General features: G+C 45.9%; 1 protein-coding gene across 4 annotated transcripts in view; it reads left to right on the forward strand.

The window, feature by feature from the left end:
• Positions 1-962: 962 nt before the first annotated feature.
• Positions 963-25,891, forward strand: part of AHCTF1 (AT-hook containing transcription factor 1) — a 160,212-nt gene continuing 135,283 nt past the window's right edge. For 2 of the 4 annotated variants that reach the window (XM_085896115.1, XM_085896119.1), the window contains exons 1-5: positions 963-1,080; positions 9,131-9,255; positions 9,404-9,666; positions 13,477-13,657; positions 14,545-14,758. In XM_085896115.1, coding sequence (XP_085752241.1) covers positions 9,147-9,255; positions 9,404-9,666; positions 13,477-13,657; positions 14,545-14,758 — 767 coding nt within the window. In that variant the 5' untranslated portion in view covers positions 963-1,080; positions 9,131-9,146. Of the gene's footprint in view, positions 1,085-1,394; positions 1,414-9,130; positions 9,256-9,403; positions 9,667-13,476; positions 13,658-14,544; positions 14,759-25,891 lie in introns of those variants that run through there. The other 2 variants (XM_085896116.1, XM_085896118.1) reach the window with 2 other exon arrangements.

Genomic DNA, 25,891 nt, shown 5'->3' on the forward strand with positions numbered 1-25,891 from the left:
AGCCGGATTTTCCATTTAGATCTTTGTTCACCCACAGCACCCCCTCGAACTTTGGGGATTTCCGATTTCAAACCGCATTTTCGGTACTTTTCATTCAAATGGATACCGAGTAGTTATCAGTAGATGGAACTGGATGAGATTTGATATGCATAATCTTAAGGTGATTCCCTATCCACTATATGACATCCATTTTGCTCTATATCTTATAGTTTCCATGCTCGGTGACCCATCGCCGCCTACCGGCTTGTCATGATACCTGTTATTAAAAAAGATTGCTTTACACACGTTTATTATAACACTTGCTTGTTTAGGCCTCGAGTGAGTGAGTACGCTGCTTCTACACTGCTTGGGTTTTTCCGCGGAAGCGTTTGCGTCATTTGTTTCGCCAAGATGGTTCCGTTGAGGTTGTGTTGATTTGTTGTATTTAAAAATACAATTAACAATAAAAAAATGAATTAAAAGAAGGGAAAGCGGTCCAGGCACATTTTGCAACGCCCTAAAGGTTGGTAATTCTTATGAAACAATAAGGACACTATTCCCGAATTCCTCACGCAAGAAATATTTGCATACATTATTTCATTGAATTTCCTCGGGAAACGCCGAGTACTTCGGCGAGGTATGAATAAAGCGATCGATGAATATTTAATGAGGTATTGATTAAACAAAAAACAGGCATTATGAACGAAATTGGAAATTGGGAATTTCCTTATAATTACACGTTTCAGTAAATATATATAATATATGTATATAGGTATATATTTTATATTATATTCTCTTATATTATTATAATTCACAAAGATGCGGTTTCGTTTTATCCTAACAGTACCGTCTAAGCGGTGTATAAGTATTTTTCTTTTTTTTTTTTCTCTCTGACATGTGTGAAGAATTTAACGTAGATATCTTTTTATTGATTAAAATCGATATTCTGATTCGACGCAAGGTCTTTTAAATCGACTGAATGAGCGAATCGTATGAAACAAATGATTCATGGGCTGCTCAGGAAGACTTCGGCCTGTGGTGTTCACGCGCCGTTTTTAATCCTTCCTATTCGCGGACTTCGTGCTGTGCGGACCCCTCTAAGTACGTACGTTTTTCGTTTTTTTTAAGCGAATACGTGTTTAAGTTTATTCTCGTGTTCAAGGCGTCGATAAAGCGATTAAACCGAATCGATGGCATCTCGATATAAGTGTATAATCTCAGGGTGTAGTTTCGTTTTCCCAATGGTGTTTGTGTGTGTGGACGCGCTACGTACGTTATAACAGTATTTTTCACGGTATTTATTTATTTATTACACACGTGGTGGTGGTGGTGGTGGTGGTGGTGGTTGTGGCGGTGGTTTACGGTGGATACAGTACGTTGAGATTGAGAGTGAGGAAGAGCAAGTAGATTGGACTTCTTATCCCCGCATTGGAGGTGAGGCCTTCTCGAAAGGCAGAGGCTGAGAGCATAGAATGGTCACAAATGGAGCTGCCTCACATTGCTGTGGTGTGGTGTGGTGTGGTGTGGTGTGGTGTCGTGGGCAGGATTCCCCAAGGCAGTGTGCTGGGACAGGTGGTTGTTTGTTTGTAATCTTCATTAATAACGTGCGTCGTGAAGTGGCATCCAGCTCTTTGCAGATGTCTGTCACCATGGGCGACACGGCTCTGTTCGTGACCCTGAACGAGCTACGACATGACAGAATGACCTGAATAGCAAATGGTCTGAACAATGACAGCTGCCCTTCAACCAGAGCAAGTACAAAGTGCAACATCGAGGAAAAAGTAATGGCAAGCCGCCTTTCCTGTTCAAAACATTGATAAGACTCCCGCCCCTCCTTCTCCGCCCCCTCCTTCTCCGCCCCCTCCTTCTCCGCCCCCTCCTTCTCCGCCCCTCCTTCTCCGCCCCCTCCTTCTCCGCCCCTCCTCCTCCGCCCCCTCCTCCTCCGCCCCCTCCTCCTCCGCCCCCTCCTCCTCCGCCCCTCCTCCTCCCCCCTCCTCCTCTCCCCCTCCTCCTCTTCCCCCTCCTCCTCTCCCCCTCCTCCTCTCCCCCTCCTCCTCTCCCCCCTCCTCCTCTCCCCCTCCTCCTCTTCCCCCCTCCTCCTCTTCCCCCTCCTTCTCTTCCTCCCCCTCCTTCTCTTCCCCCCTCCTTCTCTTCCCCCCTCCTTCTCTCTTCCCCCTCCTTCTCTCTTCCCCCTCCTTCTCTCTCCCCCCTCCTTCTCTCTTCCCCCTCCTCCTTCTCTCTTCCCCCCTCCTCCTTCTCTCTTCCCCCTCCTCCTTCTCTCTTCCCCCTCCTTCTCTCTTCCCCCCTCCTTCTCTCTTCCCCCCCTCCTTCTCTCTTCCCCCCTCCTTCTCTCTTCCCCCCTCCTTCTCTCTTCCCCACCCCTCCTTCTCTCTTCCCCCCTCCTTCTCTCTTCCCCCCTCCTTCTCTCTTCCCCCCTCCTTCTCTCTTCCCCCTCCTTCTCTCTTCCCCCCCTCCTTCTCTCTTCCCCCCTCCTTCTCTCTTCCCCCTCCTTCTCTCTTCCCCCCTCCTTCTCTCTTCCCCCTCCTTCTCTCTTCCCCCCCTCCTTCTCTCTTCCCCCTCCTTCTCTCTTCCCCCCTCCTTCTCTCTTCCCCCCTCCTTCTCTCTTCCCCCCTCCTTCTCTCTTCCCCCCTCCTTCTCTCTTCCCCCCTCCTTCTCTCTTCCCCCTCCTTCTCTCTTCCCCCTCCTTCTCTCTTCCCCCCTCCTCTCTTCCCCCCCTCCTTCTCTCTCCCCCCTCCTTCTCTCTTCCCCCCTCCTTCTCTCTTCCCCCCTCCTTCTCTCTTCCCCCTCCTTCTCTCTTCCCCCCCTCCTTCTCTCTCTCCCTCCCTCCTTCTCTCTTCCCCCCCTCCTTCTCTCTCCCCTCCTCCTTCTCTCTCCCCCCTCCTTCTCTCTCCCATTTAGATTATGGAAATGTTCTATGGCATTTTCATTGGAAGACAGATGTTGAGAAAGTGCAAAGGATGATCTCAGGACTGTAAGATTTACCATACTCAGGTTATTGACCTTTTACTCACTTTTTTGCAGGAGAGAGGGGATGCCATTACAGCCTTCTTTCATACGTAGCACAAGGCTGTGTAGTAGCATTTTAGGGTGGGGCTTTGCCACTGATGTAGTGCCCTCTGTAGGTTTGGGCAGGAATTTGTAACTTGTTCATGGTGCCGGCGATAGCTTGCCCTACCCTTCACGAAGGCCACGATGGGAACGTCCACGAACTAATTCCGGCTATTCAAGGACAGGTGCCACCTTGATTATGGAACAAGTTCGTCAATAAGTGACTAGTATCAGACTGCAACAGTCTTTGTCAGGAGAGGTTATCGAAGCAACGAGAGTAGATTCACTCCAAACAAAAGTACTGGTGGAGGGGTGGGGGGTGGGAACAGTTTAAACTAGACCAGTGTTTCTCAACCTTTTTTTGTCCCACACCCTACTTTGTTTTTCAAAAAAAATCGTACGCCCCACCATGATTGGAGACACTACAGTATGTACTACATATGTATTCAAAAGGCTTTATTAAAACTTCATTGCAAATTTTATTCAATTGCTCCTCACTTCAATGGGAGCCCTGCCCTTGACGCTGGCTGCAGATTTGTTTGATTCGAGGAACCAATTATGTCAGTTTCAGCCTTAAATCACCACGTTTCGTGATTTCCAGTCGATTTCTCTTAGCTTGCGGCAAATCGGTAACAACACTAAATCCACATTCGACTCAATAAGATAATGGAAAATTTATCAATACTTTGCTTGCCAAAGTAGTCGAGTTTGGGTATTTCTTTTTGCTCTCCTCAGACAGCCACATCATGGTTCCTTTGATCTGGAAAAGAGTTTTCACAGACTCATCTTGTTGCAACTCGTATAACTCCTCTTGGTATTGCTCTGGTACTTCAGATAAATCCACCAGAAATGGCTGAGCCAACCAAGAAGGGAACTCGTAGCAAAGCTCTGAAAGTGATCATATATTGATTCATTAATTCTGAATCCTCATGCCCCACCAAAATATTGCCATGCCCCACCGGTGGGGCGTGCACCCCACCTTGAGAAACGCTGAACTAAACGATCCCTTTCACATGAGCACGCGTCTTAGTGAAGATACTGCACACTGAAGAAAAGACTGAGGATCAACGGAATTAACGTCTTCCTCGCATGTTGTTGTTGTTGATGATGATTCACCACAATCTTCGGGTAATTTCTGAAAATATTGTTGTGGTTGTTGTGACCCATGACCCAAAATGTTGCGACATTGGTTGGCTTCTTTTTTTGTGCAAGATAGAGTTTGGATACGTAACGTTACGTGTTTGTGCTTCCAGTCTTTGCAAATTTAATTGCTTTGAAACGGTTGTTGCCAAAACAACATGGTTAAAAAATTACAAGATGTCACCACTCGTGAGTACCTGCTTGCTGACGAGTACCTGCTGATGTTGAGACTATCTCTGGACTTGCCCATTTTCATGTGGAAGCCCATTGTGTATGAAAATGTCTGTTCCAAAAAAAAAAATCCATGGTGCATATCGTCATGACTTATTGGTTAAAATTTTTTGAAGTTTGGATCATGTCCTGCTGATATCAACCCTACTTCCATGGAGAAAGTCCAAGTAGGCTACAGAGCGAGGGAAGGGGCATCTGGTGTAGTCCAGGATAAGCGGATTAGTGATTTAACTTCTCACCTCCTCCGATGTTGCTGTTTGGCAGGCATTGTTTTAGTCCCAAACAAAACCTGCGCAAATTTCTCAGCCCAATCGATCCCTGGCGTTCAGAGATGGGTCATGGTCATTTGGAGTGATGGACTGTGTTGTACAAGTATAATGAAAATCTCTTTTTTTTTGGCCTTTATGACGTCTGCTGTGCTTTGGCGTGGTTGGGCTTTGAAACCACAAGTTGTCTCGTAAGCCAGTGTTAACCAGTCTTCACCCCCTCTGTTTTTTTACAATTCCAACCACCCCTCATCCCCTCATCCAAACTCAAACTTGCTTTATATTCCCACCAAGCCATTTGGATCCTGGTTCGCCGACCGCAGGATTGCTGGAATTGAGTTTGAACAAGGACATGCTGTTGCGGGCATTACAAGACTTTGCTTCGTGCTGTGGTTATAAAATGGGCAGTCAGGTTCTGTTGAGAGTCAATGAGAGAGACACAGACAGACAGACCACTGAAGTCTGAGGATGAAGGAGAACAGAACTGACGGTGCGGAGTAGTGAAGAGAGAAAGGACTGATCTCGGTGAGCCATCGTTGTCTAGTGTACTTTCGGTGATTTACGAAGAAAGGCTTGTTCCGAAGAGTCAACGGAGCGACAAACTGCTCACCGCACTTTGCATGAGCATGTCCTCACCTATAGTGGATGTTCTGGCAGTGCCACAATTGTCCCCCATTTTTACCTCTGCCACCGAAGGTGGATGGGGGTTATGTTTTCACCCCTGTCTCTGTCCGTCTGTCTGTCTGTTTGTCTGTCTGTCTTTGTCTGTCTTTGTTTGCTGATGGATTTGCATGAAATTTTGTGAAAAGCTTGGGTATGTGACAAGGCCGAAATGATTAGATTTTGTTGAAGATCCAAGAATTTTAAAAGTGATTTTTCACCGTTGAAAGTTTGGGTCAAAACGACATGTAGCAGGATATCTCAAAGTTGCGGACTGATTTGGATGAAACTTGGTGGGCAGGTTGGGTATCTAATTATGAGGAAGAATCGATTCAATTTTGGTGAAAATCCGGATCTGGATCAGATAATTATTTTGAGTGTTTTTAAAATTTATTATTTATCATTATTTATTTTTTATTTTTATTTTTATATATCTATTTATTTATTTATTAATATATTTCACTATTGAGTGATGGGGCTGAAGCGATACAGCAGGAGATCTCAAAAAGTTACGGACGGATTCAGACAAAACTTGATGGATGAGTTGATTAGGTGACGAGAGCAAGCCGATTACATTTTAGTTCAGTTCCAAATCCATATCCGGCCTATTAGTGGGATACAAAACGTAAACTAATCAGCCTGGCAGAGGTCTGCTCTCTACCAAGTGTCCATCGAGTTATTAATATCCTTTCCCGCTTGAGTTAAATTTATTGTTTGCAAATCCCAACTTCTCTACCTATCTCCTGTCATCAGGCTTGCCATGTGATGAGTGTTGAAGTTGAGATTAGGTTTTCAGCTTTTGTCTTGACGGAGCTCCATACTCGATTAAAATATTTGTGTTTTGTTTTATTAACCTCCGCCATCGAAGATGGATGGAGGTTAGTTTTCACCCCTTTCTGTTTATTTGTTTGTTTGTGAACAGTATTACGGAAAAACTCCTTGACGGATTTCGACGAAACTTGGTGGGGGGGGGGGGTAGGTCTGGTCCAAGGATCATGCCATTAGATTTTGGACTTGGTCCAAAATCCAATATGGCCGCTATGGTGGCCAATTTGAAAAAATATTAGAATTTTTTTTTTTGCATTTCTACATGCTTTAAGTGATTTCCAACCCCCCCCCCAAAAAAAAATTGTTGGAGAAAAAAATTTTTTGCAATTTTTTTTTTCAACAAAATTTCGATTTCTTTTTTTTGCATTTCTACATGTTATAAGTGATTTCCAACAACAAAAAAAACATGACAAAATTATAATTGCGGCTGATTTTGGAACTTCAGGTGGATATACCCACGTAAAATCAATTTCTGTCTCAAGGAATCTAGTTATGACGAATGAATTGAGTATGTAAAATGGAAAGTTGCAAGCTATAACTCTGTGAGTACTGTTGACGTCAAATTGAATGAATAGGATATCAGGTTCACTTGAGTGACCGAGCAGTATTGGCGGCGGAGGTTTTGCACTCTACCGAGTGCTCCCCCTCTAGTTAACCTCCGCCATCGAAGATGGACGGAGGTTACTGTTTTCAACCCTGTCTTTGTTTGTTTGTTTGTGAACAGTATTACGGAAAAACTCCTGGACAGATTTCGACGAAACTTGGTGGGGGGATTCGGTATGGTCCAAGGATCATGCCATTAGATTTGGGACTTGGTCCAAAGTCCAATATGGCGGCCATTTTGAAAAAATATTTGAATTTTTGTTTTTGTATTTCTACATGTTTTAAGTGATTTCGAACCCCCCAAAAAATTAAATTTGTTGGAGAAAAAAAAAAAAATTTGCAACTTTTTTTCCAAAAAATTTCGATTTTATTTGAAAAATATTTGAATTTTTTTTTTGCATTTCTACATGTTTTAAGTGATTTCCAACCCTCCCCCCAAAAATGTTAGACAAAAAAACCCCAGAAATGTTGCAACTTTTTTTTTCAAAAAAAAAATTTTTTTTTTTTTGGCATTTCTACATGCGCGTCGATCTAGTTTAGTTTATTGAATCGTGGTTCAGTAGAGTCTGATCTGTTTTGACCTACAATGAATAGGATATCAGGTTCACTTAAGTGACCCAGCAGTATTGGCGGCAGAGGTTTTGCACTCTTCTGAGTGCTCCCTCTCTAGTTAATTACTGTTCTGCTGCATATTTTTCATTGATTATAATTATTTCGTATTATCATCTTTAAAGTTGAGGTATCTCATCTTTGTTGCTTTGGGCTATTTTTTGAAACAAAATTTGTATAACATGTCAAGGCTCTTGTAAGAGCTAATATACAGAACATATAACAAGGCAGGAGACAAGAGGGGTGGGAGAGGGAAGCACAATATTGTGGGGAACAGAGACAATAGGAGATGTGTGGAAGGGGGTGGGGTGGGATACATGTGGTAAACAAGATGGTACTCCAGGGAATTTGAAGGAGGTGAGTTTGGGGTGGATTAACAAGGGTAGAAAAGATCAAGAGTTTGGATGGGGGAAGGTATGAGATGGTTGTGAACAGCTGTTTTGAAGACCTGGATGGAGGGGTGGGGGGGGGGTTGAAGAGAGTGTGGGACTTTGTTCCAGAGGTGGGAAAAAGAAGAGGAATGAAAGAGTGAAGGTGAGCAGAGTTTCTTAATTTTGGCAGTTTTACCAGAAGGGGGTTTTGGTGGACCTTGAGTGCCCTGGTGAAATTTGGGGGGGGGGGGGATAGATCACAGACAGAGCAGGGGGGAGCAAGGCCAGAGAGGAGACGGTTGAAGACAGAAAGACCACCAACCTGCCTGCAGTGAAAGAGTGAGAGACCCAAAGACTCAGCTTCATCACGGGAGATACCAATGATCCTAAAAGCCTTTGTTTGCACAGCGTGAAGTCGAGCAAGGTGTGAGGCAGGTGCACCACCGCAGACGGGAGAGTGGTACTCCATCAGACTGCGAATGAAAGCTTTGTAAGTAGTTCGAAGTTCAGGTGTGCCAAGGAAGGATTTTGCATGACTGAGGATGCCCCAGTCTGTGACTGGCTGTGGAGGTTAGCTTGTAGATGTGGCTTTCCCAGGAGAGATTGTGGCAGATGGTGAGGCCCAAATACTTGAATGAAAGGACTACTTCAAGGGAATTGTTGAGAAAGTAGATTGGGGGGCAGGGGTTCCAGACTTCTTTCGGAGAGGTATGCTTATTATATATATTCTTTCTTTATATATAATAGAAAAGAAAGAGGGATATTCTTTCTTTTGGTATGCTTATTACCGTTGCTACTGAAGGTGGACGAGGTGATGTTTTCGCCCATGTTTGTTTGTCTGTTTGTCTGTGAGCAGGACATCTCAAAGTTGTGGACGGATTCTGACGAATCTTGGGGGACAGGTTTGGTGTGTGAAAAGGACATGTTTATGTGATTTTGGTGAAATTGAGATCTGGATACAAGAGTTTTAAAGTGATTCTTCACCATTGAGAGATGGGGCCAAAAACGATGTACTGTATAGCAGGAGATTTCAAAAAGTTGTGGACGGATTATGACAAAACTTGGTGGATGAGTTGGTTAGGTAACAAGAACAAGCCGATTAGATTTAGGTTCAGCTCCGGGTCCAGATTCGGTCTATCGGTGAGATACAGATAAACATAAACTGTTCAGCTTGCCAGAGGTATGCACTCCACCGAGTGCCTCTCGAGTTCTAATTGAAATTGGTTTTATGGATTTGGTAATCTTTTTCATCAAATCAAGATACATGATCCCTCGGGGAGCTTTTGACACAACTTACTTTTTGACGTGCAGAACTGGATTCACGACAACGTAGAGTTGGAATATCGGTGTGAATAAGTTGTGCCCTGTTTTCAGGTGGTGGTAACTCATTATGTGGCAGCTGGAAGCTCGTGTCACCAGCAAACTACGTGACTATGATCCAGGCACGCACAATGCTGTGATTGACGACGGCAGCATCTTACGTGGGCGCATTGAAAAAGGTGGATTTGCTACGCATCTGCTTCAACTGGAAATGCCCTGACTTTTCTTTTTTTTTTAGAATTTAACTTTTTTAGTTTTTGTTTTGCATATAATTAATGAAAAGTCCTGCATTATCTTTCTCATATTATTACAATTATTTGTTTACAGATGCACAGCTGGCATGGCTTGCCAGCGGAAGCTTTTTTGAGGTGGTTTGTGCACGTTCTGGCCATCGAATCGCCGCTCACTACTTTGGAGGACATGACGGTGACCTGACAATAACTGCCGTACAATACCTCGCATGGTCCAAAGGCAGAGGCTTTGTGGTAGGGCTGGAATCCAAAAAGAATTTCGGCAGTAGTTGGGGCCTGCTCTGCCTCTACCATTTGGGCAAGTCCAGGGTCATTCGAGCTGTGGAGCTTCCAGCACAGGTGAATTCCAAGAGGGAACCTTTTTCTTCATTCTTCCTCAAGATTTCCACCATTTTATTTGGAATAGGCTTATTACATCTGCCATCAAAGGTGGAAGGTGATTGTTTTCACGTCTATCTATCTGTCTGTCTGGTTGTGTGCAGGATATCTCAAAAGTTGTGGACAGATTCGGATGAAATTTTGTGGACAGGTTGGGGTGTGTGCTAAGGACGAATTGATTAGATTGTGGTGAAGATCCTCATCCGGCTACTGGAATTTTTAAAGTGATTCCTCACTATTGAGAGCTCGGGCGAAACTGATATTCAGGGTGTTCCAAAAAGACCCAGGCAACTTTGGTTGTTAATATATTTAGAACCACAAATGAAAAACGATCCCCTTTGGTTTATATGATACAGAAACTCAAAGTTTTGTGCATCCCATCAATACACTTCAATGTGAGCTCCGTTTGTCATGCGCAGGACATCAAGACGGCACACACGAGTTTTTGCCATGTACAGTTCAGCATATTTTTACATTCACCATTGCGCATGCAGCTGTGATCCGAGAACAAAAATCCTGCAGGTTTGCTACCTTGGTGTTGAAGACAACATCTTTGACAAACCCTCACAGAAACAAATAAAGGGGGTTATGTCTGGTCATCGTGGGGGACCATGCGGTCGATCAGTCTCGGCCAATCCAGCGACCTGGAAACTTTTCATACAGGATGGCTTGAATGACTGAGGCCCAATGAGGGTGAGCGCCATCGGGTTGCAGGTCTTCAATCTGTGGAAATCGAATCCTTCCAACATGTTCTTGTAATTTGTTGAGGTCACTGTATCCTCCACAAAGACAAATGGACCCACCAAGTGGTCATGGAGAAGGCCACACCACACATTGACCTTTGGGCTGTCGCACATGTGTTCAATGACCATGTGGGAGTTTTGAGAGCCCCAGATCCTCACATTGTGCCAATTGACCTTCCCTAATACATGAAAGCAAGCTTCGTCATCCTCTATGCGACTGAGCATTTCCAAGGCAAATGCCTCGTGTTTGGGTCCGTCATTTGGTCTGAGTTCCTTCAGAATCTGCACCTTATTGGCATAAAGCTTCAGTCTTTCATGCAGAATCCTGTGTACAGTGGTGGTTGGTAGTCCCAGTTCTCTGGATGTGCGTCAGATTGATATTTCAGGGACTTTGTTGAAATGATTCATGCACTCGTTCAATGTCTGCTGCACATGGGCTTGGTCAACCGGTACTTTTCTGTTTCTGACAACTTCCGGTCTCCTTAAACCCCTTGTACCACTTTTCGATACTCGTCTGCGATGGCGGATTCCTTCCATACCTTGTACGGAAATTACGCTGAACTTGATATTGTCTCGATGAACCATTCGACGCACTGAGCTTTCTCCAATGGAATCTCCATTTTCTTTCACATTAAACCACCATTAAATTTTCTTTTCACATTTTCACATTGAACCACCAGACCTGAAAATAAAGAAAACTTCACGAGTTTCTGTATCGTATAAATCAAAGGGTATCTTTGTATCATTTGTGGTACTAAATATATTAACAACCAAATTTGTTCGGGTCTTTTTGGAACACCCTGTATAGCACAATATCTCAGAGTTGTGGGCAGAATCGTACGAAACTTGGCGAACAGGTGTTGGGTATGTGACCAGGGTGAAGTGATAAGATTTTGGTGAAGATCCGAATCCAGATCCGGCGCCGAATTTTTAAAATTTATTTTTAAAGTGATTCTCCACCATTGAGAGATGGGGCAAAAAACAATATATAGCATGATATGTCTCACATTTATTGGGCCCGTTATGTTCTACTGGTTCAGGCAATGCATGGCGGAGGTATATGCGCTCGACTGAGTGCCCTTTAACAAAGACGTGGCAGAAGTGAATTTTTATTTTTTATTTTTTATTTTTTTACAATTCTACAGAGACACCATAATTTTTAAAGAATTTATTTATTGAACATTTGAAGTATATTTGATGCATTTTAATACATACACTAGTATTTGGTGGACTTTCCATTTGCAGATTTCCATGCTTTTACTCTTTCAGGCATAGAACTAATGAGTTCTGAAATTTTCTCTTGTGGGATTTCTGCCCAGGCTTCATGCAAACGGGTTAGCGATTCTGCCTGTGATGTTGGTTTCCTCGACTTTTTCTGCACAGCTCGATCCAATATGACCCAGAGGTGTTCAATGGGAGTCATGTCAGGAGACTGACTTGGCCATGGAAGTGGCTTGATCCCATTTCTGTCCTGCCATTCTTTGGTCTTTTTTACAGTGTGGCATGGAGCTCTATCTTCCATGAACAGTGTGTTTTTGATCATCTGATCAGTGGAGAAGACGGGGAGAAGTCCATCTTCAAGGATATAAATGTGTATCGTAGAGTTGATGTTGCCAACACACTCCACACATGGGCGAAAATATGCTGTGACCGACCAGCACTCCAGATTGCTCCCCAAACCATCACTGAAAAACCACCGTGTTAGACAGTTGGCTGCAATCAGGTCAAAGAAAACTCTTGACTGGGAAGTCTCTAGACCCATCGCGTCTACTGTCAGAAAATTGAGTAAATTGGGACTCATCTGAAAAAATTACAGTTTGACAAAACTCCAAGGGTCTGTTGGCCGTCTCATCCGCCGACTTCTTTCTCCTTTGAATGTTGGCTGGTCTAAGAAGTGGTTTTCCCCTTGCTGCTCTCCCATCACAGCCCAGTTGATGAATGTACTGCACGGCAGTTCTTGAGCTAACTTGGAGCTCCTCTGGAACATCTGCTGCCTTGCAACGGGGAGTTTTCTCAATGGACCGCTTGACAGCTCAAGGACTTCTTTCTGAAGGCCCAGATCAACCAGAACGGGAAGCTGTGGATTCCTTGCTTTCGCTGGTGAATTGCACAATCACCCGATTGACCGTTGAAAGTGGAATGCCAAGGTTCTGAGTTCTCTGATGCTGGCTGACTCCACCTTCCGATTGGCCAACGATTCGTCCTCTTTGAAAATTGGAAAGTTTGTGAGTTCCCTAGGTTCGAGGCAGACTTAATTGTCATTACAAGACCCAGGAACTCGTTTCTGCAAAGAAATAGTCGAATAGTCATACAAATCACACAGTAAAACTGCGTTATACAGATGAAATGAATAAATTTAAGGTGTCTATTTACTTTTGTCATGTCTCTGTAGTTGTGATCTATGTTTTGTTAATGCCTTGTTTATTACTTGTGTGTTCCCTCTTGCATGCTACGCACTCAAGGACAGTGTTTAGTTGAATTGATTCATAATTTTGATGTGAGTCATTGTCCAAATAGGTTTCATTTAATGAAAGTCACTGGGGACGGGTACTTTTGCTCGTAGACCATAATGCAGTCGTTGCATCTCCACACAAAACCATATTTGTGTCCCCATTGACATTGCACAAGTGTGTTCCCTTAGGCGAGCTTAATAATTAACACTTCTTTACAAACCTGAATATAATGATTAATAATGCCATGCAAGAATGTGATTGTACATTTTACAGAATCATCCCGGTGGTTTTCACCATATTTCATATTATAATGATGGTGAAATTTTTAACCACCTCTGGTCCCTTTATTCCCATCTTCCAACCTCCCGCACCCTTTTCTCTTCCCTAACTTCAAAACTTCTTTACATTTCCATCTCTCCCTTGGCCTTTCCTATTCTATTCCTCTTCCAAATTTACCTTTTTTTTTTTTTTTTGATTATATTTCCCCCCCCCCCATTACCTTCTTTCAAACTCGATTATGTAAATGCGTGAGTGTTCCCCAATGTGTTGTAACTGTGCATTGAAATTGTCTCCAGGTAAAAGCCTTGGAGATAGTGAGCAACATTGGCGGTGCCAACTGCAATACGCATCATCTCCATCAGCATCTGCGTTGGCTATTTGGTGTTGTTGCCCTCGTGACTCATCGGGGTTGGATCTATTTGCTGGATCTCTGCCTCGACATTCCTTTGGACCAGAGTGATGAGGCCAACAGAGCAGGTACACCTGGGTTTTTAAAGGGCATTTTATATTGTTACGAAAATAACTTCAGGGTGTAAATTATTTTTTAGTTATCTCGTAATGAACGTTCGAGTATGTGTTTTGTAACCTCATTTTGCAACGACCAGAATCAGGTGTATATGTAGCTCATTGTCGCCCAAGTGCTAGGTCTGTCTTTTCCCTCTTTTCCTCTGCAATTAACATTCTTAATCATTCCCTGTTGTTATTTTCTCACCGTCCATGTTGTTGCAAAACAACTTGGTGAGTCCACATGTGCGACCTCCAGTGAGGGACGGTCCAATAATTTTGAGAGCTTCAGATTCCACAGAATCCATGGCACACATGTGAAGCTGGTGCGCCTTCCCTTAGCGGAGAGTAGTACTTGTAGACTGGAAGTGGCTCATTTTTCCAAGGAAAGACTTGGGATCGACTGAGGTTGCCCAGTCTGCGGCTGGCTTTGGAGGCCAGCTTTGCTACGTGGTCGCCCCAAGAAAGGTCACGACTGATGATGAGGCATAGAATTTCAAGAGACCGAACGAACCTCTTCCGGTGGATGACCAAGGAAATAGATAGGTGTGTTCCATTTGATGACGATTTCAATGCAACAGGAAGAGACTGGGATTTTTCAGGAATTTTGGCTCAAATTCTCCTGTTACTCCCATTTACAAACCACAACGTGCTCACATGCCAGCATTGTCGAAGGAAATAGCTTTTCTGGTTAAATTGATTTGAACCAGCTTCAAGCTTTAACCTAATAACAAAGCAGCTGTCCTTTGTTATTTCTTTATGAACCTTACTCATGTACACCCTTAAGTGAATATCCCTTTGACTTTTTTTTCCATTTTACTGTTTGTTTTTGTTTTATTTTATTTTCCTGCCATTCACAGGAATTCATCTAGTAAGGGCTTCGGTCACGAATTTGCCGATGCTGCGGCAGCGTGCAATGGCCGAGTGTTTGCACATCTGTGTGGAGCTACAAGCTGGAGCTATTCAATCGATTGCGGGATCGGCGTTGCACTATGCACCTCGTACCAACCAGCTGGCCGTGGGATTTGAGAATGGCGTCTTTCAACTTTGGGATATGAGCTCTTTACAACAAGTGTAAGAGGAACTTCTGTTCTCTCACCACATTGTTGTGGCATTGTAATTTTTCTTGAGTGTTGGACTATCTCTGCACCACACAGTGTTGAGTGTGAGTACCAGAACCCTCTCATGATGACAAACCCTTACCTATCAGCATCCCCCCATCCCCCTTTCTTGATGAAGACTTTCAAAAAAACAAATTTTAATACAAAATCTAGGGTCATGGAAGAGCCTTGTCACAGAGGGTAAAATGGCAGTGGACTGACGGTGCGGTAACCGTTTGACACGAGCAACGGAATTAATTGACGAAGACGAAGATTGAGACACAGGCACAAATCGCAATTTTCAAGTAAGAGGGTTGGGTTAGGTTCGGTAATTTTTTTTTTTTGCATACATTGTCGAGGCTCGTATGAGAGCTAATATACAACGCACAAGAAGGGCAGGAGACGAGGGGTGGGAGAGTGAAGGACAAAACAGTGACATGAGGAGATCTCTGGAAGGGAGAGGGATTGGGCTGGGTACATGGGATATACAAGATGGATACCACAGGGACTTTCAGGACCTTGCATGACAGGGAACTTTCAGGAAGGAAAGCAGGGAATTTGAAGGAGGTGGGTTTGGGGTGGATTAACGGGGGTAGATAAGATCGTGGTTTTGGATGGGGGAAGCTAAGAGGTTGTGGTGAACAGCTGTTTTGAAGACCTGGAGGGAAGAGTGGGATTGAACAGAGTGAGGGAGTTTATTCCAAAGGTGGGGGGAAAAAAAGAGGAATGAAAGAGTGAAGGTGAGCAGTGATTCGTGATTTTGGTAGTTTTACCAGAAGGGGCTTGCTGGCGGACCTTGAGCGCCCTGCGAAAATATGGGGGGGGAGGGGGACATGTCGCAGACAGAGAGGGGGGGTGGGGTGGGCGAGACCGGAGAGGAGACTGTAGAAGACAAAGACCAACGACCTGCCTGCGGTGACAGAGTGAGAGGCCCAAAGACTCAGCCTCACCGTGGAGATAGCAATGATCCTAAATGCCTTGGTTTCCATAGCGTGAAGCCGAGAAAGGTGAGAGGCAGGAGCACCAGCCCAGAGGGGAGAGCAGTACTCTATCAGGCTGCGGACGAAAGCTTTGTATGTAGTCAGGAGCACAGGTGGTCCGAGGAAGGACTTTGCATGACGAAGGATTCCCAGTCGGCGACTGGCTTTGGAGGCCAGGTTGGAAATGTCGCTTTCCCAGGAAAGATCATGGCAGATAGTGAGACCCAGAAGTTTGAATGAAAGGACTTCTTCCAGTGGATTGTTGAGATAGTAGATGGGGAGGGGGGGGGGGGCTTCCAAATGGTCCTTTCAGAGAGACAAAGTGAGAGTGTGAGATTTGTCAAGATTGAAAGACATGTCCCATATGTTGGACCAATTTGTGATTTTACCCAGATCTGCAGAGAGCGAAGAAGCTGCTGCTTGCCGATCTGAGGGATGACAGATCGGCAGAGGGTGGAGTCATCAGCAAAGAGATAAAGAGGATTTGCCAGAGTCAAAGAGATCATTGATGAAAAGCAGAAAACGAACAGGGCCCAGAACACTGCCTTGATGAATTGCAGCCTGGACAGGAAGAGGGGATGAGAGAACTCTATTTCGGGCCACACATTGGCTGTGACAGGAGAGGAAGTCTGCGAGCGGTGAGTGGAGATGGCCTTGGATACCATAAGAAGAGAGTTTGGTGACCAGGGCAGGGTGCCAGACTGTATCAAAAGCACGCGATATGTCTATGGATATGGCTCTGATTTCATGTCTGGCATTGAGTACCTCCATTGATTGTTGGGAGGGCAGAAGCAGCATATCCAGGGTAGAGTGACCTGGTCTGAATCCAAGTTGATGATCAGACATGAAGCCATTAGAGAAGAGGAAGGATTTAATGTCTGAAGCGATGATGGATTCCATAACCTTGCTGATGATTGGGAGAAGGCTGATTTGTTTGTAGTTGCAGGGATCTGTTTTTGCACCTTTTGTTTTATGCAGGGCGGTAATGTTTGCTGATTTTCAAGCAGATGGCAGATGACCTTGAGCAAATGAGAGGGTGAATAGAACAGAGAGAGGGTGAGCAAGAGCAGCAGAGCACATTTTTATGACATGTGGGCTAATGCCGTCTGGACCGGTTGCAGAATCTGAGTCGAGGTTTGACAGCAAACTCTCCACCTTGTCAGCAGAAAAGGACACAGAGTCCAGGGACAGCTGGGTGTGACTGGGTTTGGTGGGTGCAGAAAGTGATGGGTTTCGGACACAAGATTAAGATGCAAACACCGAGTTGAGGCCTTCAGACTTGTCACGTGCGGTGTCAGCAGTGTGGCCATTTGGTTAGGTTAATGGTGGTAAATATCTTGAGTAGGGATGGGGAATACCCTGACAGTGGTACACCGTGTGCTCGAAGTCCTGGATGGCAGACTGTGTTTGAACCCTCTGAGGAAGGTGGATCCAAAAATTGGAAAAAAGGGGAACAAAGAAATGGAAGTATGTGGAAAGCCTTAATTTTTTTATGCATCCGCCGACTAAGTCGCCGGAGGCATTATGTTTTCAAGTTGTCCATCCGTGCGTCTGTCCGTCTGTCCGAGATAGGTTTTCGTTAATTTGATAACTTAAGAACGGCTGAAGGGATGTTAGTCATACTTGATATAAGTATGTATAATGATGCAAAGATGAACTGGTTAGATTATGGGGTCAAGAGGTGAAAGGTCAGAGGTCCCTTTAGGTAAAAATTCTGTCACTGAGCTAACATGTGAACCAATGATGGGATTTTGATTAAACTTGGTACTGTGTAAGTAAATATTATGATGCAAAGTTGAACTGATTAGATTTTGGCGTCAAAGGTTAGAGGTCATGTCAGGGAAAAATGTGAAACTTGAGAATGGCTTAAGGGATTTGAATTAAACTTAGTACAAGTATGTATAATGATGTAATAATGTTGATGTCGCAATGTGAAGGAGTGCCATTCGAGTTTTTAGTGTGGTGTAATGGTTAGAGCGTCCACTTTAAGTCCAAGTCTGTGAGACTGTGAACCCTGGCCAAGTCAAACCAAAAAATTGTGTGTGCTGCTTCATTGTTTGACATTCAGCATTTAAAAGGTTAGAGAACAGGCAATCCCCATAGGTTGGAGTCCATCGGGAGGAGGAAATTCCTCCTGAGGAAATGCCCTGCCGAGTGCGGTGAGAAAGGCAGCGCATTGTTGTGATGTCATTGGTACTCAGAGCATCCTGGGAAGTGAGGGCACTTCCCCCAAACTCAGTGGCTGTGTTTGTCTTGTCTTACGGTCGTGTGTTTGTGTTTGTTTGTTATCTGCTCCACAACGATGCTTACTCCCTGCATCTTCTTCTCCTATTCCCTTTATAAGGGGTGAGGTCCGATGGCACTATACTCCTGCCCTTCCTTGACCACGATACTCCTCCAGCCCTCTCTCTCCTCAGCTAACTCTCTCCACTCTCCAACCACCTCTACCTTATGGATATCCCTCCTCAGACAATCCTCCCTTCTCAACTGCAGTCCACCTCTTTTTCTCCGACCTTGCTCCCTCAACCTCTCCGCTGTCTTTGGCATTCTCTCTTCCCCCATCCGCACCAAGAGTGCAGCCCATCTCAGCCGGCATTTCACCAATCCCCCCCCCCGTCAAACTCATCTGCACACCAATCTCCTCCCTCAGTTCATCCATCCTCCTATCCACCCTCTTCATTCCCACAATCCTCCTGACCCAGTTGTTCTTGCAAACCTGCAACCTCTGTTGTCTGTCAGTGCCATTGTCTCCAGACCGTAAAGGTCGGCCAGTGTTCCACGTGACAACAAAACCTTCTCTTTCAATTTTCTTGATATCTTGCTGTCTGCCATTATTTCCTACACACATTTGCACACACCTGTGTATCCTCCTCTGCATCTCTGCCTCAGACTTATCATCCCTGGTAACTGTTCCTCCCAGATACTGAAACCTATTTCCTGCCTGATCTCCTTCCCCTCTAACCTGATATTAATTTATTTTTTCTGCTGCCTGACCCACATCACCTTGGTCTTCTCCTTGCTCATCTTCAGCCAATGCTTCCCAAATGCCTCCTTCCACTCCCCCATTACTTCCTGCATCTCCTGTTCACTCTCCACCACAACAGCCAGATCGACTGCATGCAACGTCTTCCCCATACTCCCCCTCAAGCTCACCTTCCTGCTTCCCAACTCCATCACCATGATAAACATGAGTGGGCTGATAGAGCTTCCCTGTCTCAAACTGATATTCACACTGAACTCTTCAGACATCCCAGGACCAACCAACTTTCTTGCCTTTTACATCCCTTCCACCAACCTAACTTCTGCTTCCGGCACTCCCATCCATCTCAGTGTCGCCATCACCATCTCATCTCTCTTGGGACAGTGTTGTCGGCTTCCTCCAGGTCCACAAATCTCAATGCCATCTCACCTTGCACCTCCAACTTCTGCTCCACCAGATGTCTCAGCAGAAACATCCCATCCGTCGTCCCCCTACCCTTTCTAAACCCCGACTGCTCTTCTCGGTCTCCATCTTCACCCTCTTCCTTATCCTCCCATACAGAATCCTCTCCAGCACCTTCATTATGTGACTTGGGAGCGTAATGCCCCTGAACTTCTCCGGATCTTGAACATCGTCCTTCCCCTTCTATATTGGCACTATTAACCCTGCCCTCCACTCCTCTGGAATTGAACCCTCTTCGTACATATGTTTAACAGCCACTTCGTCCAACCGACTCCGACTCCTTCCATCTGTACACACTTCATCAATGTCTGGCACTCTTCCCTTCTTCGTCCTCTTCAATCCCGTCCACCCTTCCTCCTCTATGATCTCCACCAACTCTGCTTTCCCCTCTACGTGCACTGTAGCTCCAGCTCACCGTTGCTTCCTCCCCGGTTCAACAGCCATATGAAATGTTCTTCCCGCACCTTCAATGCTGCCCCCTCTCTGTCACTAGCCTCCTTCCAGCATCCTTAATCACCAGCCACCCTCCCGGTTTTTTCATATCATTTCCATCCTTTTCCAACTTGTTGTACACCTCCTCTTCCACATCATTACTTGCTATATCACCCCGCTCTGCCACTTCCACTTGTGCGTTGAAGTCCTCTGCAATTCACAGCATCATATCCAGCTCAACTATTCCCATCATCCTCTCCAGTGCATCCCTTAATTCCTGCTTCTCCACCCCAGTCATTGCCGTTTGTGGCCCATAACACAAACAATTTGCCTTTGTATCACCACCCATGCCATAACTCTCTGTCTTTCCTCTCTTTCCACCCTGACCACCTGCTTGCTGATCTCTTCCGATACTATTATTCCCACGCTATTACTCCTTCCATCCCCACCCACTTGCAACAGCTTGTATCCTCCTACCAACCTCCTCGCCCTGTCTCCTTTCCATCTGGTCTCCTGCACACACAACACTTCCAACCTTCTTCTCCTGAATCATCTCCATCACCCCGACTCTTCCCTCTCCCCTCCATTGATCAAACATTCAAACTACCTAGCTGAACCTCGCTTCTGAACTGCTGCCCACCTGGCAGAGCTCGTATCATCTCGATCTGTTTGGGACTCTCTGGTCATCATTCAGCAGTGCTGCCTGTGCAGACCTGCTGGACTCACTACCCTAGTGTGTTATCATTATCTTGTGTGTGCACATGCACACACTGCTCTTTCTCCACTCGCTCCTCACCTACCCCCCCCCCACCCACACCTTGGCTCTCCCACCACACTTGACTCCTCACCCCTACTCTCAAAGCACTCATCTGTACTCCCACCCCACTCACTCCTTCTTTTCCTCCCCCACCGATCCCCTTCCTTATGTCCCACTCTCCCCACGCTCCTCAATGCATTAAATTTCTGCTTATTCAGCTTACACCAAATTAATGCTTTTCACAAAAGTCAATCATTTCTCTCACAAAACTCAAATAATAACAAAAATCACGTTTCAAAAGACACTCAGTTCGACCCACACCCAGTTAAAAATTATATGTATGGCTGAGAAAATTGTATATGTATGGCTTAATTGTATCTCGTATGGCTGAGAGAGCAGGAGCTAGACCTGTCTTGGATGTGACGGCAACAGACCTTGTTCATTGTCCACAATCACGGGATATTTCATTAATGTGGAGAGATTTCGGCTCCACAGATTCCAAGAGTTGACATCCATTTTACACATTTTGGGAAGTTGGGAAAACACTTTATTTTGTGGCAATTTGATACGAATATGTGTGTGGCCAATGGCACAACAGCCAATGTGTGGCAAGTTATTTTTGCCAAGAACATATTGTTGCGGGTCGGGGGTCGGTGGCGAGAACGACCACGAGGTGGGGAAAGCTACGTCGTCTCCACCAGACTTCCTGGAATTGTAGGCCATCACTCCGGATAATTCCGTGACTTGGCGGGTCGCTGAACTGACCGTGGTCGCCAATATTTCAACTGCTTGGGTAGGGTCTATTTGTCTATAACCAATTTACCTAATTAACTACACGATTTCGACTACCGGGGAAGCCACGCCCTCGGCACGTCTTGCTCGAACCGGGTCGCTCTACCGACTGCGTACCTGACCGTCCAGCTGGGTACCTGACCGTCGGAGGAAGGGGGTGCTCCACGATGCGGCACCTGACAAAGGTCGTTGGTGTTGGACTCGTGGTTCGTGGTGGAGCTCAGGTGGTGAATAGCGGGGTCCATGGAAGGGGGGGGGGTGGTTAGGGTCGCTCTTTCCTTTCCTTGTTGATGGCCAGCAGACACGTTCGCCGCCTTCACGACCTTCTGCTCAACCCTCCACTTCAAAAGAACTGCACACTCAACAACAACCCCGTCAAAAACCTCCGAACAACCTTCGTAATAACCCCTTCGTAACAACCCCCCCAAAAAAAATCACCTTTTCCTCAGAGAGTGCTCGGGAATTCATGGACCTCCCTCAACGGGGCGGGCTCGCTCGAACAGACATCACTCCTCGCCCTGATTGGGCAGGCTCCCATGGACTCGCCCTTCCTGGGCAGGGTTTCGGCCCCTGCCGGGAAACCCCACCCACTCTTCCACGCGGGTTCGTACTTGTCGAGCAAGAGTATCAATGTTGCAAAGGTCGTCGTTAAAGAGTTACATCGTTTGTGGGAGTCGAGAAACCGAAACCGCGAGATCTTGCCTTGGCACGTCAGGGTGCGAGAAGGCAGCTGGTTGGTGGTGGATTGTGATGAGCTGAGGGGTCACGCAGATGGGATGGTTGTTTGATGGCTTGTTCGATGTAATAACCTAACTAAAAGAAATTGCAGCGCATGCCATTGATTCTCCCACGAGACAAAAGGAAGGGGATCTGACTGCACACATACTTAATATAACGACATAACTGACTTTTGGGACATCTGTATGTTGAATGCACATGGTTTCCAGATCCGTAACAATATCGAGCTGTTGATCTCAGGTTAAATTGGTTAGCCCACTTTGTTCGCATCTGAGTGCACAACTTTTGAGCCTGGGATCCCAGGTTAAAATCTCATATTCTATGTCAATTTGTCTATAGTCTACTATCTCTGTAGTTCATTTAAAACTACAGTATATTGAATTCATGTATCTGGCTTGTATGTTTTACATGTCAAGCTCAGCATGTTAAAATTGGTTGTTAATGACAGTTTGAGTCGATGGTTAGATGGAGGTGCTGTGTCATGGACATGTCTACAAGGTGAAGTGTTTATCACTTCATATTTTATGATGAAAGTTATTCATATGTAGTAATACTTTAAACAAAAGTGATAATTGAATAAGTTTGAATTAGGATATTGCATTGCTGTGTTGACTGTCTGGGCACAACTTTGTGGGTCCATTGATGTTGAGTAATCTACTGATGTGGACCTGCGACTGGGGTTGTGGATTTGCCGTTTGGAGAGGTTCTGGGCTTAAAGGATCGAAACCTCGATGAAGAATGGTGCCCAGCTGATGATCCAAGCAGTTGGGAAATCTGTAAATTGCTTATAAGTTAAGGTTATAACTTCAAATAAAATAGCGTGTGTGTGTGTGTGTGTGTGTGTGTGTGTGTGTGTGTGTGTGTGTGTGTGTGTGTGTGTGTGTGTGTGTGTGTGTGTGTGGTGTTATATATATATATATATATATATATATATATATATATATATATATATATATATATATATATATATATATATATATATAATATTGTTACGGCTGTGGAAATTTGCACAACACCAGAAAGGTCCTGAGATCAGTTATGCTGGTAAGTTTTTGTGCAGATAGTTTCCCACCGTTGTTTAGAGGGATATTATTCGTGTTCACCGGGCTGCAACGCTTTGAGATAGCCGTTTTTCTTTTCTCGAACATTATTTTGGACCAATCATCCCCCAACAACCAAATCGCCACCACCATCATTCCCAAACAACTACAACTCAAACACCACCACCTTCGCCTCTACCTCCACAACTCCACCCCGCAAACATCGATTCACCGCCATTCTCAAATGACACCCACAACAACCAAATCGCCACCACCAACATCGTTCCCAAACAACCACAACCAAACCACCACCACCTTCGCCCTTTTCCCTTCACTACCATCAACAACGCCACCCCGCAAACATCGCTTCACCTCCATCCTGGAGACAACGCCATCTTCACGCTGTCAGGACGAGCGCTCCGATGATTTCTACCACGTCCGCTTTGCCGGGGTCGGAGTTCACGCTATCAGGACGAGCGCTCCGATGATTTCTACCACGTCCGCTTTGCCGGGGTCGGAGTTCACGCTGTCAGGACGAGCGCTCCGATGATTCCCGTGACGTCTGCTTTGCCGGGGTCGGAGTTCACGCTGTCAGGATGAGCGCTCTGATGATTCCTGCGACGTCCGCTTTGCTGGGGTGAAAGGTCGCGCTGTCGCGGCAAAGCTTTGGTGAATTACACACATCGGCTCGGCCGGGAAGAAGCCGAGCTGTCGAGGCGAAGCCTCGGTGAATTTACACACATCGGTTCGGCCGGGACGAAGCTGCGCTGTCGAGGCGAAGCCTTGGAGAATTACACACATCGGCTCTGCCGGGTTCAGGGGTCACGCTGTCGATTGAGTGTTTTGGTGATTTCTACCACGTTGGATTTGCTGGGGTTGGAGGTCAAGGGTCAGGGGTCGATTCTCACTTCCCCGGCCCTATAAAAGGGTGAGCAGAACGGAGCTCAGGGCCAGTCGGTTTTACGGAGCTCGAGGCAGTGTCGAGAGACGTGTTGTTGGGTCGGTTCCCAGTGTTGGTGAACGGAGCTCGCAGTCACTGGTGGGGGAGACGAGCTCGCGATCAGTTACAAATCAGTCTGGGTTCAGTTTTCGAGAGACTGAGCTCAAGTCAGCCGGTTGTGTGGAGACGGTCGTGGTGTCAGAGCGAGAGTTGGTGAACGGAGCAGGGACGCGGAGAGGGGCTCGGAGGCAAACCAGAGGGCTACGTGGAGACCACAGCCAGTGAGAGTTTGCCGGAGTCAAGGAGGTCCAGGGTGCTCGTTCGAGCGTCAACTCGCTAAAAGAGCAATCGACTGGCTAAGAGGGCATCGACGTGCTGAGAGAGCATCAGCAATTCCTCCCATACCAAGCATCCACGCTGAGAGAGCGCTGGGAACCCGGTCCGTTCCGTGATGCCTGTAGTGTGGCGCGAGCCTGCGCATCTGGGTGGAGAACGCCGGAGAGAGCTCACTGCCCGAGGACAGGCGCGGCCACGCCAGGCCGTGGGGGAGTAGACGTCGCGACCTGCCCACCGTCGCGCCACCAGGGCGCGGGTAAGACCCTTCGGTCTCGTGGGCCTGACCGTTCATCCAGGCTCCACGTCACATTCGGTCCACGGACCTGTCTGCCACCCTTGTCTTTGGGGGTGGCTTTTCTTTGCTTTTTGTATAAATGCATGTGGTGGCGCCATCTAGGAAGTAGACTTGTTTAAGTGACTGTGTGTGCGAATAAAACGCTTTATTCGGTGGTAATTCTTTTATCTGCTTGCTTTGACTGTACATACGTGCATGATTCATTGCTGTGACTGTAAATACGTGCAATGTCTAATAAATGTGCTTATTGAACTGTTCCCCGTTCGTTGCGTCCTATTCCCTGTTTTGAAAGTGCAATCTTGCATCACGGAAGAAATTGGTAAAGGGTTGTAAGCACCCAGTAAACAGAATCACATCTGTCGGTCGGCGATAACACCGCTCAGTTATCACTGCAGCACGGGACGGACCGCTTAAGCGGTTTGTGTCCTTGGCCGACCTGCGGTGAGGTACGATTGCCCGGTCGACTACTCGCACAGGTACTTACGTAGGTCGAATTTGGCGAGCAACCCTATCCTGCGCGGGTGGGCAATTGGCACGATCGTGGTGAGGTTAAACCCCCACCCGTGACTATCTCCTGGCAGTAGTTCCAAGGAGGATCACGACTGAATTGTCTGACCGGTGGGCGACGCGGTCACGATTCGAGTTACGCGGCTGATCGCACGCCGGCGGCCGCGTATTCGCAACAATATATGTATGTATGTATATATATATATATATATATATATATATATATATGTATATATATGTATATATATGTATGTATATATATATATATATACATACACACGAGGGCCAGTCAATATGTAACCTTAAAATGGCGATATAAATTTGAGAATGTAATGTGTGTAGTTGTTGATGACATATGTTATATCTATGGGTAAGAGTCATGTTTTGCCTGTTTTAGATCAGGCAACATTGAGCGCATGACGTCAGTAGAGCAGTTCCAAGGTGGTGGCTCCCTTCGAAGCTTTCACCAGGGAGGAGCAACGTTCTGTCATCCGTTTCAAGGGAAGTGAGGGTGTGTATCCCAATGAAATCCATCGCACAATGAAGATGCAATATGGTGATGCATGTTTATCGCTGCAGCAGGTGTACGACTGGGACAGGAAGTTTAAAAGTGGAGTGTCCAGTGTGGCAGACGTTGCTCGCTCGGGCTGACCTCACTCAGCCGACACACCAGAAATGGTTGTAGGAGTTGAGCGTGTGCTTATGGAAAACCGATGCATTACGCCGGATGAAGTGGTCTCCCAATTGAACATTAGCCATGGTATCACACACCATATCATTCACTACGTGCTGGGGTCCCACAAAACTGAAAGAACTCTGCTATTAAACTTCCTGTCCCTGTCGTGCAC

The sequence above is a fragment of the Eptatretus burgeri genome, chromosome 9 (genome assembly GCF_056783735.1).
Source record: "Eptatretus burgeri isolate ZD-2024b chromosome 9, Ebu_testis_v1, whole genome shotgun sequence".
Classification (NCBI taxonomy): Eukaryota; Metazoa; Chordata; class Myxini; order Myxiniformes; family Myxinidae; genus Eptatretus; species Eptatretus burgeri.